Source organism: Elephas maximus, chromosome 7 (assembly GCF_024166365.1).
Source record: "Elephas maximus indicus isolate mEleMax1 chromosome 7, mEleMax1 primary haplotype, whole genome shotgun sequence".
In the NCBI taxonomy this organism is placed as follows: Eukaryota; Metazoa; Chordata; class Mammalia; order Proboscidea; family Elephantidae; genus Elephas; species Elephas maximus.
Window position 1 is genome coordinate 86,032,104 of NC_064825.1, and position 13,529 is coordinate 86,045,632.

The window sequence follows — 13,529 nt, forward strand, 5'->3', positions numbered from 1 at the left end:
CTCCTTCTAGATTTATGTTCTAACCTCTTGCTTTATGGATGTCCCTCCTTAAATCACCCCATTTCTCAAATATGTGAAAGCCTTCGAACAAAGCTATCACCCAGGGATGGATTACCCAATAAGCAAGATATGCACAGGCTTAATTGTGCTTACTTACTACTCTGTACTGTACAATTTCACCTGTTTCTCACCATGTGAAGTTGTTCACTACAGATTAGTAAATAAGCATAATTAAGCCAGTGCATACCTTGCTTACTGTAAGCCAGTGTGTACTGTTTACTGGTTAATCCATGCCTGCTGTCACACCAGTTAAGAGCTCTGCTGCTAGCCTAAAGGTTGGCAGTTCAAATCCACCAGCTGCTCCTTTGAAATTGTCTTAGTCATCCAGTGCTAACAGAAATAACAGAAGTAGATGCCTTCAACATACAGAAGTTTATCTTCTCACAGTTTAGTAGGCTAGAAGTCCAAATTCAGGGCATCAGCTCCAGGGGAAGGCTTTCTTTCTCTGTTGGCCCTGGAGGAAGGTCCTTATCATCAATCATCCCATGGTCTAGGAGCTTCTCTGCCTGGTCTAGGAGCTTCTCTGCCTGGTCTAGGAGCTTCTCCACACAGGAACCTCGGGTCCAAAGGACACACTCTGCTTCCGGCACTGCTTTCTTGATGGTATGAGGTCCCCACCTCTCTGCTCACTTCCCTTTCCATTTGTCTCTTGTAAGATAAAAGGTAGTGCAGGCCTCACCCCAGGGAAACTCCCTTTACATGGATCAGGGATGTGACCTTAATAAGGGTGTTACGATGCCACCCTAATCCTCTTAAACATAATCTAATCTTACCTCATTAACCACCAGCAGAGATTAGGATTTACAATACATAGGAAAGTCATATCAATCACAAAATGGAGGGCAACCACACAATACTGGGAATCCTGGCCTAACCAGGTTGACACATATTTTGGGGGGACAATTCAATCTATGACAGAAATCCTATGGAGCAGTATCTTAGTCATCTAGTGCTGCTGTAACAGAAATATCACAAGTAGATGGCTTTAACAAACAGAAGTTTATTCTCTCACAGTCTAATAGGCTAGAAGTCCAAATTCAGGGCATCAGCTCCAGGGGAAGGCTTTCTTTGTCAGCTCTGGAGGAAGGTCTTTGTTATTAATCTTCCCCTGGACTAGGAACTTCTTTGTGCAGGAACCCCATGTTCAAAGGATGCACTCCGCTCCCAGCACTGCTTTCTTGGTGGCATAAGGTCCCCAAAAATCCATGTCCTTGCTACATGTAAAATATATTCACCCCATCATATCATAGCAAAAGTCTCAAATCAACTCCCACATCCAAAATCCAAAAAACTCCTCTTCATCTGTGAAATCTAGAATTCAAGTTATCTGCTTCCAAAGTACAATAGTGGAACAGCCACAAGCTAGACATTTCCATTACAAATCAGAGAAATTGGAGGGAAAGAAGGGATAACAGGCACCAAGCAAGTCAGCAGAACACATCACATTAGCCCTCAAGGCTTGAAAATAATCCTCTGTTCTCTGAGACAATTTACACAATAACCCTGCCCTCCAGCCTCTAAGATTGGCCACATTCTCCGGATTCTGAGTGGAGGCCCCTCAGCCCTGGGCTTTAGCTCTATCTTCCAGGCCCACTGGGACAGCAACTCTGCTCCCTCAGCTTTAGGCACACCACTCTCCTAGTCCATCTGAGTGGCAACTCCACCTTTAGAAACACCAGAGGCCTGGCTACACTGTTTGAAATCCCAGAGGTCGTGGCCATACCATTTGAGACTAACGCAGCTCAGTTTCCTGTTTTTCTTGTCTCTTCACTTTTGCTTCCTGGTTCCTTGGCCTCTCAGCCCCTTGAGCCTCACAGCCTCTGTCTGCCCTACTAGGACAAGTGTTCTAAAGCTCTGTAGTTCCATCAATAAGTGCCTACAGGCACTGGACCCCTGGTACCAGATGTCTTAGGGTAGGTTCTTTAGAGAAGCAAAACCAGTAAAGCGTATAAATATATATATAGAGAGAGATTTATATCAAGGAAATGGCTCACACAGTTGTAGAGACTGGAATGTCCCAAGTCCGTGGATCATGATAGAGGCTTCTCCTGATTCATACAGTCACAATGGCTGGCACACCCAATATCTGCAGGTCAGTGAGCAGGGATCTTGCTCACAGGCTGTGAAGATTGATGAATTTCAAGTTTGGCAGGTAAGCTGCTAGCTCAAGTTCCATGAACCAGAGGTCAAACAAACAGGAGCCAGCTGCAGGATCCAGAGCAAGCAAAAGCCAGAGCGTCTACTTACATTGGAAGCATGCCACAAGCCCAAGGAAACTCCCTTTCAACTGACTGGCTACTCACAGTAGATCCCATCATGGGGGTGACCACATATAAACACTGAGAATTGTGGCCAAGCCACGTTGACACACAATCTTAACCATCACAGGCAGTTCTACTCTGTCCTATAAGGTTGCTATGAGTCAGAATTGACTCGACAGCAGTGGGTTTGGTTTGGGTATCACCACATATCTAAGAAAGTCTGAGGAAATCTTAGAGTGACTCTCCAATGCAAGATGAATTAGGGGTATGTCATCAAAAATGGTTCAAAGAACTGATGAGATTTAGCCTGGAAAAGAGATAACACAGAAGACTGATGATAGCAAGCTTTGGCTATTTTAAGGATTTTCAAGTAGAAGAGGAATAGAGAATAATACAGACAAATAGATAAAATGATAGGATGGAGATATTCTAGGTAATTACTCAAAAATTAGAATGGGCTGCCTTATCAAATAGTGTTCTCCCTGTTATTGGGAATAATCAAAAAGCTGGATGAAAGAGAGCCTGCCTAGAACTACGGCTTTGAATCAGTTTGTTCCAGTTCAAACCCCTCCTGAGAATTTGCTTTTCCACCCCAGATATACTGAATCCAAATCTACAGTTTAACAAGACCCCCTGGTGATTCTTGTACATAACTTCCTGGGAACCTGTTAGAAATGCAAATTCTCAGCAAGGAACTTATTCTCAGCAGGAGTTCAAAACAGAATGATCAGGTTCAAAGCCCTGCCTGGGACATGCAGGAGATTCCTGCATTGGGTTGTGAGTAGGCTCAATCACTTTAACCTCCAGACCTTGATGAAATCTATGAATCAGAACTACACAGATCTTTGCTCTCAACATTTCTTTCTGTCCCCCCTGCTCCAAAGTGCACTCTGATAACGAAGAGGTTAGATGATTCTTTAGAAGAGAAATGGAAAGTAAAACAATTTATTGAGGGGCTGTCAGGAAAGTTTGTGGTAAATTTCCTAATCATTACGGGAGATACCAGATGGGTCAAATCATATCCTCTCCCTGAAAAATGGTTTCTGGTTCTTGTTTTTAGCATCACAATGTAGCACCAGATGACTCACCCATCAAAGGAAGGAACTTGGTTCCTAAAATAAAACTTGATATTCTTATAATTTAGCATAAAAATGATCTTTTTAAAAATAGTTCACTGATGAACAGTGAGCTAATTATATCAGGTGGACACTTGAGACTGTGTTGGCATCTCCTGTCTGAAGGGGGGATGGAAGGATAGAGAGAGTTGGAGGCTGGCAAAGTTTTCACGAAAGGAGAGACTGGAAGGGCTGACTCATTAAGGGGAGAGCAAGTGGGAGTAAGGAGTAAGATGTACATAAATTTATATGTGACAGACTGACTTGATTTGTAAACATTCACTTGAAGCTCAATAAAAGTTAATAATAATAAAAAAAATAGTTCATAACAATGATATGTAAGTTAAATTTCACAATTATTGCAACATTAATTGACCAGCTAATTTTGGCTTTACTTTTTGGAATCTCATTCAATCATTTATTCATGTATTCAGTAAATAATTCTTAAAGCCAGTTACTCCGCTCTTCACAAGGCATCTGTGACAGAGTCCCTGCCCTCAAGGAGTTCCTAGGTTGGGGGAAGGAGACTGATAAGTATATTGCTACATACAGTCATAGCCATGATTGATTTCAGTGATGAAGAATCATTCTACAGGTGAGTATGGGGCAAGAAAAGGCACCCCAGGTGAAGAGAGCTGAGTATGTGGCTCAGGGGCCTGCCAAAACCAAAAAACAAACCCTTGCCCTCAAGTGGATTCCGACTCATAACAACCCTATAGGACAGAGCAGCACTGCCCCATAGGGTTTCCAAGACTGTAATCTTTACAGAAGCAGGCTGCCACATCTTTCTCCCATGGAACAGCTGGTGGGTTCGAACCGCCAACATTTCAGTTAGCAGTTGAGTACTTAACCACTGTACCACCAGGGCTCCTTTTCAGGGGCCTGCAGTAGAGTGGAATTAGAGTGTGCCATATTCATGGGGCACCTGTAGTGGCTGAGCTAGTACTTGGAGTTTAAGGGGCTGGAAGAAAAAGTATGGAGGAGAAGAAGGCATGGGAGGGGGTGGGTGTCAACGAGGGTCAAGGTCAGGCCTGAATCAGGGTAAGAAAGGCTTTGAATTCCAGACAAAAAAATTTTTTTTTTTTCCTGTCTGCGATAGGTTGTTTTTAGAGGATTCTATTAAAATGATTGTGTTTTAGAAAGAAAACGGTCCATAGATAGGGTTTAGAGGTGAATGGGCAAGAGATAATGAAGACAGGGAGACCAGTCAGGAAGCTATTACAACCGTCCAGGCGAAAGATTGATAAATGCAAATAAGATGACTCTCACTCGAACCTAAGGAGCCCTGGTGGCACAGTGGTTAAACCACTCCGCTGGTGACTGAAAGGTCCATGGTTGAACCCACCAGCCATTCCAGGGGAGAAAGATGTGACAGTCTGCTTCCGTAAAGATTTACAGCCTTGAAAACCCTATGGGGGCTGTTCTACTCTGTCCTACAAGGTCGCTATGAGTTGGAATCGACTTGTTGCAGTGGGTTTTAACTTGAACCTATACTCGGGAAGAAGATTAATTTTTCCTAAAATCAACACTTATGGAACAAAATGTGATTAATTCTTCATGTCACCATCGAAAATTCTAAGCTTCTAGTCTTTTAAAAATAATACTGAAAGTAGAACACTGAAGCTCCACTTCTATCCTTTTCCCAGGAGCTAATTAAATTCTAGCTGTTCACTTGACATTAGTTTCACAAACTTGCCTAGCTTTCCCTGCATGGGCTCTGGGCTGTTAAGGGGCTAATGAGCTGAGTTCGAATAGCAGTTCTGTAGTTTTTCTGGCCACAATGATTACTTACAGAATTTCACCGGAAGCATTTTCCTTTGTTGAAGGATTTTTTTGCATTTGCTTTTCCTCTGGGTCTATAATTTGCGTCTCTTCTCCAAAATTTGCTACAGGTTTATGCACAGCAAGCTTGGCTCCAGATACCATGTCACTTTGGACTTCTAAAACAAGATCTGAGCAGAAATGCGCAAATTGCAACAACCTGTTAGTCCTGACTGCAGACCACTAGGAATGTGAACACACACACTAAAATAAAAAATGCGAAAAAAGTTTCCAGCTATTTGGTCTGAAAGAATTTTAAGAGTAATTGATAGTTGCTTTATAAACTAATAAGTTGTATTTCTTGTAATTTCATTCTTGTAGATTCTTCTCAAAATAGTTTTAGGCAAAAGTACTAAAAAATAGATCTTTCTCTCCCAAATTAAGTTAATTATTCTAAATAGTAATTATTCAAACGGACCACATTATTTATATAAATCTCTATAGGTTGCCATGAGTTGAAATCAATTCATCAGCAACTTTTTTTTTTCTTGTATCATTCTCTGGAATCACAAACTCATCAGTGAAACTCCCCAATGCCTATAAAGACACATGCAAAACTTGGGATATAGTGTGTTCAACATATGCAATAGGGTAATGTTTTAAAATACACTAATGAGCTTTTCTCTATCCCCTTTCTGGCTCCCTGGCCTTTTTTCTGGGGCAACCATAAAAGAAAGAGGAGGTCCAGGAGGAGATGAGAAATGTTACAAAAGGAATGCAAGAGTGCAAAGATTGATTTTGACATTCAAACACAGGATATTGCCACAGACAACAGCCCTGTAAGTAAGGATATTGTTATGATTTAGGATTTTCCCAAATGTCTTTAGCTTCCTTTTGGCATATCAAAGGTTAACCTCAGAACTGACAGGAGAAAACCTACCATTTTGGGATCCGCGGGAATCTGGGGCAGAAGACAGAGAAAGGCATTAACGAGCACATAATATCTTGATTTCCCCCTACAGGTTTCCTTTCTGATATCTTAGCTGAGCCAAGGAAGCACTGCGACACTGCTTAAAGCTCAGGACACTATGAGGAGGTCACCTCTCCAGCTGCCCTTGCCACTCAACATAGGCACAACCATGAGAATATAGTGGTGAAGCTGGATCTGATTTCTGGGGATGCAGCCATCACCCAGGATTTGCTAAGAGTCCTTCTGGGGAGCTTTCCAGAAGTGACTGTAAGCAGGTGTGAGGTGGATCTGTAGAAAGGGCTGCAGGGATGGCCACTCAGTCACAGCCAGGACTCAGGGAGGTATGGGGAGCAGACAAGAGGTTGAATCAAGCAGGAAGCTCCACCCACCCAAAGCATTTCCTATACCAAAATAATGGACTGCAAATCAACCCAGCTGTGGACTTCAGCCAGCAGTGCCCAGGAGAGGATTTTCCACTCAAGATATTTCCTTCCACCACGCGTTCTACCCTAGAGAAGAACTACAGCGAGGGTCTAGAAACAGAAGTAGAAAAGCCCATCTTAAAAGGAGCATTTAAATTAACGGGTTGAACAAAATTTAGACCTGACTGGAGATTTAATTTTTTCCTAGATGGGGTGCATAGGGCTCACAAAAAAAAGGACAGGTTCGTTACAGACAAAGTCTGTTTTCTTTGTACATCCAAATTGTAGTGTAAATTGTATAAACCCATTGTCATTGAGTTGATGCCTACACATAGCAACCCTATAGGACAGAGTAGAGCTGCCCCGTAAGGTTTCCAAGGCTGTAATCTTTACAGAAGTAGGCTGCCACATCTTTCTTCCATGGAGCAGATGGTGGGTTCAAACCACTGTCCTTTCAATTAGCAGCTGAGTGCTTAACCACTGTGCCACTAGGAATCCGGTTAAATATATGGTCTAAATAACTAAACAGCAAAATGCAGGAATCAAATGGTCACTTAAAAACAAAAAAAATTCGTATTTTTTAAAAAAAGCAACAGCATCCAAGATTTACTTTGACTGTATATATTAAAGAAAATATTTCCAATGCTTACCCTCCTTCTTACTCATACTGCAGAAGATTTGAATTTTGGAAATGTCTAATGCTAGGTTCCTAAGGAAGATTTGCTTCTTTTGCTGAGAAATGGACAGGTCGGGATTGATCCAATTTTCTCCACATGAAACGTACACCTGTCAAAGAAATGAGTCTCTGATTCAAGCAAGTTAAAAAATTATCAAGCTTAAAATAAAGAGGTAAATTATATGAGTTGTAGGGGTAGTCTATGGCTTTCACTAAGTGTCATGGTAGTAAATGTCCACAGACTACCTTGGATCGATGGATAGCTACCTACCCAGGTAGCATTTTGAGTATGTAGCAGTGTGTTTATTGTATTGTATTTTTGTGGGTGTCATCAGTCTTCCCTAAAGGATGACATGTGATGCAAACCTATGCAAAATAAATCTGGAAAATTATGTATATTCTTTGAAATAGCAATTCTACTTTTAGAAGTTTAGCATAAGAAAATAATCACGGATATAGGAAAAATTTTTGAAGAAGTGTGTTCATTGTAGCATTATGTATAATAACAAAATCCTAGAAATAATCCAAATATGCAATAATAAATGAGTATTGAGTAAGTAAAACTGTGAACACCAAAAAGTATATAATGTGGTTATTTAAAAAAAAAGAATATATAATGACAGAGGAAGATGTTCATGATTTATTAAATGAATAAGCAGAATACAGAATATTATGTATTGTATGCCTCCATTAAGAAAGAAAGAAAAGACTTCTGCTTCCAGAAACATGAAGAAATGCCTCTCCCTTTTCCTCCTGCTAAAATTCCTCTCCTTTTTCCTCCTGCTAAAATTCCTCACCATTACGTATAAAACAAACATAAAAAGACTCTGAAGGATGGAGAGATGAAGGAGTCCAACTTGGGAACTTGGGATCCAAGGAACAACATGGTGGTAGCTCTCTGGGTTTTCTTTTTGCCTGAGAGATCCCAGATTCAATGCTGGTTAAGTTGGCAACCTAGATATACCAATGAACTCTCACAAAAAAAAAAAAAAAAAAACCCAATCAAAGCCTGGTCTCTGGCCAAGGACCAAGAAAAAGGCAACCTAGAAAGACAGGAAACTTTTAGACAATAAGCATTCTACTACATCCAAACACGACAGAAAAAAACTCTCCCTCTTCCATCCCTACCAGCAAAGGCCAAATGGGGAGCCTATACTACAATCCTCGCCAGGCTGTAATGAAGCTCCCAAACCCTCCCCTCTGACCACCACCACCAACAGGGTGGTGTGAGAGGTAGCAGAGTAGAAGCAAGCACTTTCATCCCCATTGTGTGGTAATGAGGATATACCACCCCCTCACTCCCATCCCTGCATGGGAGGCATGGACTTCCACCCTTACACAGCGGTCTTGAGGCATCCCTTCTGCTCCCTACCAGGGAGGTATCAGAGGAGTCGTAATAGAGATTTAGGACTTTCATCACTGCCCAGCAATGATGAGGCCACCCCTGCCCCGGTGCCAGTGAATGCCTTATGAGGAGCAGTAATAAGTCACTCCTACCCCTCCCAGCCAAGGTGGAATCAGCAGAGGCCTAGTGTGGAACCAGAACGCCCATCCTTGCCCAGCAGTAACGAGGAGCTTCTTTGCCCCCCAGATGTCAATGAAGGCCAAGTGGGAAACCTGAACTTCCACCCGAACTTGACAATAACAAAGCAACATCCCTTCTTCTGCCACAGCAGTGTTAAAGGAGGTCAGCCAAAACTGAAGATTTAATAAAATCCAGAGTCTTATAGCATAATACCCTCAAATATTGAGGTTTCAATCAAAAATCACTCATCACAACACTGGTTTTTTTTAATGCCAATAACTGGGAAAATCCACCTTGAATGAGACAAGATAATCAAGAGATGCCGGCACTGAAATGACAGATATTAGAATTATCTGAGAAGGGTTTTAAAGCAGCCATAATAAAAATGCTTCAGCAGCAATTATGATCTCTCTTCAACAAATGAAAAATTTGAAAATCTCAGCAAAAGAATAGAAGATATAAAGAAGAACCAAATGGAAATTTTAGAACTGAAAAATTCAATAACTGAAATAAAAAAATGAATGAGCTCAGTGGATGAGAGGAAGAACAAAGTGGAGAAGACATAGGAAAGAACTAGTGAACTGAAAGATAGAACAATAGAAATTACCAATCTGAAAAACAGAGGGGAAATAGTCTTTAAAAAAAAAAAAAGAATAGACACTCAGGTTCTGTGGGACTATAACAAAAGATCTAATATGCTGCCATTCAAGTGCCTGAAAGAAAGGAGAAAGCTGGCAGGGCTGGAAAAGTTTTCAAAGATACAGTGGCCTGAAAATTTTCCAAATAGGCAAAAGACATACACCAAAAATTCACGTCTTTACCAGTTCATCTCTCCGCAGGTCTTTTAAGGCAAAGACTTCCTTCCCCTTTTCATTGAACAATCTCCGAGCTGCAGAAGGTAATTTTAAATTTTCAGTGCACCTGAAATAAGAGACACACACACACAAATTGAACTTGCATGGAACAAGCTTCCCGTAGGGAAGAATGAAAATAAAAGATAATGACCTGAATCTCTAAATGGCCACTCCCTCTGCAGGACTGGCAGACAGTCAAGAGCTGGGCTCTGGAATTCATCAGACCCTTTTGAGTCTCTCTGCCCCTCTTCAAGTTGTGGAACTTTGGCAAATTATTTAACCTCTCTGAAGCTAAATTTGTTACTTTTCATGGTTGTTGTGAAGATTAGTGTTAATATTGAAAAGTGCTTAGCACAGCGCTGGGCGTGATCAATAAATCAGCAGACATATTATTATTGACTTTTCATTCTTCAATATCCCCTACACTCCCCTATTTCTCTGCCTTTGCTCGTGTTCTTCCTTCTGTTCAAAACACCTTCCCAGGCTTGCTTTTTTCCGTTGAAGTTCTACCAATTCCCCAAGACCTCCAAAGTCTTCACCAAACATTTCCTTATCCCTCTCCACCAAGAGTGACCTCTCAAGACTTTTAACTTACCTACTAAAAAGGAATTTTTAGCCTGGTTAAACATTAAACAGTGATTTTTTTCCCCCAATAGGCACTGGGTCAGCCCTGTGAATACCAAGATAAATGACACTGTTTCCCTGTTCCCTGAGGAGCTCTCTGTCCAGAAAGGGTGACAGACAGGTCAGCAACCTGTCTACATGCTGTCATAGGAATCTGGCCAGTGTGCTGTGAGAATACAGACAAAGCAACAATAAACCCCTCCAAGGGAGACTCATTTAAGGAGGACATATTTGGATTGGATGTTGAAGGATGAGTAGGAGTTCATCAAGCAATGGTAGGACATAGAGGAAGGGTTTAGTTTGGCTGGAACTAAGTGTATGAAGAGAAGGAGGGGAAAGATGAAGTTGGAAAGGAACATGGGTACCAACTGGAAAGCACAGAGGATGCCAGGCTAGTGAACTTGGCCTCTATTCCATAAACATCCAGAAGCCATTGAAGATATGAGAGCAGTGATATGGTGTTATCAGATCTGCTTTTTAGAAAGATAACTCTGTCAGAGCAGAAGATGAGCTGAGGTGGGGGAGGCTAGGACCTCTATAGCCAGTTTAGGATAGAGGTAAAACTGTGAGGAAGGGGAAGCAGAGCTAAAGGAGAGTGATGGGAAATTTCCTAAAAAGCACTCTTGTGACGATCCTGCCTTTGGCAAAGGAAAGTAAGAGATCCTTGCTGAATACATTTTACGTTAGAATGTACTGTTTATAGTAAACAAAATAGAGGTGACTTCATATTTATTGGAAACCCTGGCGGCATAGTGGTTAAGAGCTATGGCTGCTAACCAAAAGGTTGGCAGCTCAAATCCACGAGGCGCTCCCTGGAAACCATACGGGGCAGTTACACTCTGTCCTATAGGGTCGCTAGGAGTCAGAATCGACTCAACGGCAATGCGGTTTTTTTTGGGGGGGGGGCGGGGGTCATATTTATCAGCCTGATTCAGTTATATGGAGAATATTTCTAAATTTTATTTCCTTAATGGGATAAAACAATTGAGCAAATAATTAGGCCCTCCGTTTCTCTGAGAGGGTCTTAGAAGAAAAGAAGCCAGTGGGCACTAAGTCCCTGCTTCTCATGTAACAACCTGCAGTCTGATGGGCAACTAGTGAGGACGGAGCCATGCCTCTCATTGGTAGGAGCTGGAGGGGTGGGGTGGAAAGAAAACTGTGAGAGGATTGACCCCATCACAAGATTTGCCTGCTGCTTTTTGGATGCCTAAGGACCCAATCAAATTCATTTTACTTTCCCCAGGTGATCTCTTTGTAGGTCCAAGCACAATTACAGCATGGCCATTACAAGAGTTACCGCCCCACTCATATTTTTCTGGGGAGGATGTTTAGAACATGGGAGTATCTTGCTTTAGGGCAACAAGTGGTAGAATAGAAGGAATGGGTGGCTGGCAAGTGTTTCTTCCTCCCTTTTTTGAAACCCTTGTTTTCAGAGTGCACAATTTGATTGGCACATTTAGCTGGAGAGGATTGGGGTAAGCTGTTTCTTCTTATTTAATTCCTCTAGCTAGCTCACATGCCAGTCAAAATAAATGAGAGGAGAAGAGATGAGAAGAAAGGAATTAGCTCTTAAGCACCTAATATTGTATGTGGGTTCCAGAGTCAGATTGCCAGGATTCAAATTCTAGCCCTCTCACACACTGTTTGAATGATCTTGGAGAAATTACTTAATTTCCCTGAGCCTCATTTGCTCCATCAGTAAAGGACAGATATAGTAATACTTCTCTCATAGGGATATTTTGCGGATTAAGTGCATGAATACCTCTAAGTGCCTGGCACATGAAACATGAGCAACACATTATTACAATGGACTGAGGACTACAAGCATTTCAGGTCTACTCTCTCATTTAATTCTCACACGATTTCTGAGAGGAAACTGAGCCTGGGTATTAAGTTCCTTGCCCAAGGTTCTATAGCTAATAAGTAGGAGAGCTGAAATTCAAACCTAAATCTTTCTGGGTTTTTACTACTATATCCTATGGCTTCCTCAGTGGGCATCATCACAGAATAAGATAGTAGATTTAAAAAGTGAGGAAACTGAGGCATGAGGTGCTGCTCAAACTGTCCAGAATTTCCATGCTATGTGAAGTCAAAGGCATAGAAGTAAAGTCTCCTGACTCTTACCTGGAAATTAGCATGGATAACTGTGTGGCCCACTTGAGTTTATAAAGTCCAGGGAAAGCAGAATCTTATCTCTGACTTTGCTTTCTCAGGAATGGAACAGAGAAGCATCAGATGGAATTGGTTCCCTGAGGACTGTGTTATAATGCAACCCAGGATGTCCCCGAGAGAAAAGGACAGGGGGGACAAGAAAGGTGCTGTGTCTCCCAGAACCAGAGATAGTTAGAGCTCTGCGATAATGGAGACCTCCTTCTGCCAGTCGCTCACCAGGATGTTCCTCCCTGGAGCCCCAAACATTTTTCCTTCAGCCCTAGGCCCCAAGTTGGCAAAATGAGTTCCAGCTATTTTCAAAGAGTAGCAAGGCCTAATGAAGCTCTTTTCCTTTATCTTCTGTCTCATTTTCTCTGCTCTTTTTCAAGGCCCATTTTAAGCCTCACTCTCTTCCTGTGGTCTTCGCTGACAGCTGCCCCCCAGAAGGCTCTCTGTCTTTCCTGGTTAACCACAGCACGTCATATACCTTTGTCACCTGATCATTTTCATGTCCATTCAATTAAATACTGCCATGTGTGGCTTTCTAATTGTTTCACTAAGGAAACTCTATTCCACAAAAAATTGGGAGTTTCTTCAGAGAAAAGAATGCCTCACCGTGCATTGTTTTGTTTTTAAATTTCCTGCAGAAGGTCAAACATTGATCTATGCACATGATATGAACACAACAGATGTCTGTCGAAAATAACCAAATTCTTCCGTTCTATCCTCTTAGCTCCCTTCCAATCCTCCTGTTTAACAGATAAGGAAACTGAGCCTTAAGAAGGGTTTACCTGCCAGCTACGTTAATGGCAAACCTGGGGTTAAAGCTCAGGTCCCCTGCCTCCTAAGCTAATGGTGTTTCCAATACTCCATGTTGTCTAAAACTTCACAGGTAGGTACCAACAGAAAAGTTCTCTATTTATTATTTTAAAATGAGTTTTTACACACAATTTTCCTTAAATTCTATAAAACTGCTTCCCCACATTTGACAAGGCATTTTTGACAAATAAAATTCATATCAGGTGCTCTACCTTTAAACAGTGATAGAATTCTATGGAGACAATTCTTGTTTTGGTGAAAAAATATTGATCAAAAGAAAAATTATAGTAT

The 13,529-nt window shown here is 41.6% G+C and overlaps 1 protein-coding gene across 14 annotated transcripts in view; it reads right to left on the reverse strand.

Moving 5' to 3' along the window:
- The window catches only part of DCDC1 (doublecortin domain containing 1), a 608,393-nt gene that overhangs the window by 72,135 nt on the left and 522,729 nt on the right, over nucleotides 1–13,529 (reverse strand). For all 14 annotated transcript variants that reach the window (XM_049890804.1, XM_049890803.1, XM_049890799.1 and 11 more), the window contains 3 exons: nucleotides 9,612–9,711; nucleotides 7,240–7,375; nucleotides 5,229–5,388 (listed from right to left, as the gene is read on the reverse strand). In XM_049890804.1, coding sequence (XP_049746761.1) covers nucleotides 5,229–5,388; nucleotides 7,240–7,375; nucleotides 9,612–9,711 — 396 coding nt within the window. The remainder of the gene's footprint in view (nucleotides 1–5,228; nucleotides 5,389–7,239; nucleotides 7,376–9,611; nucleotides 9,712–13,529) is intronic.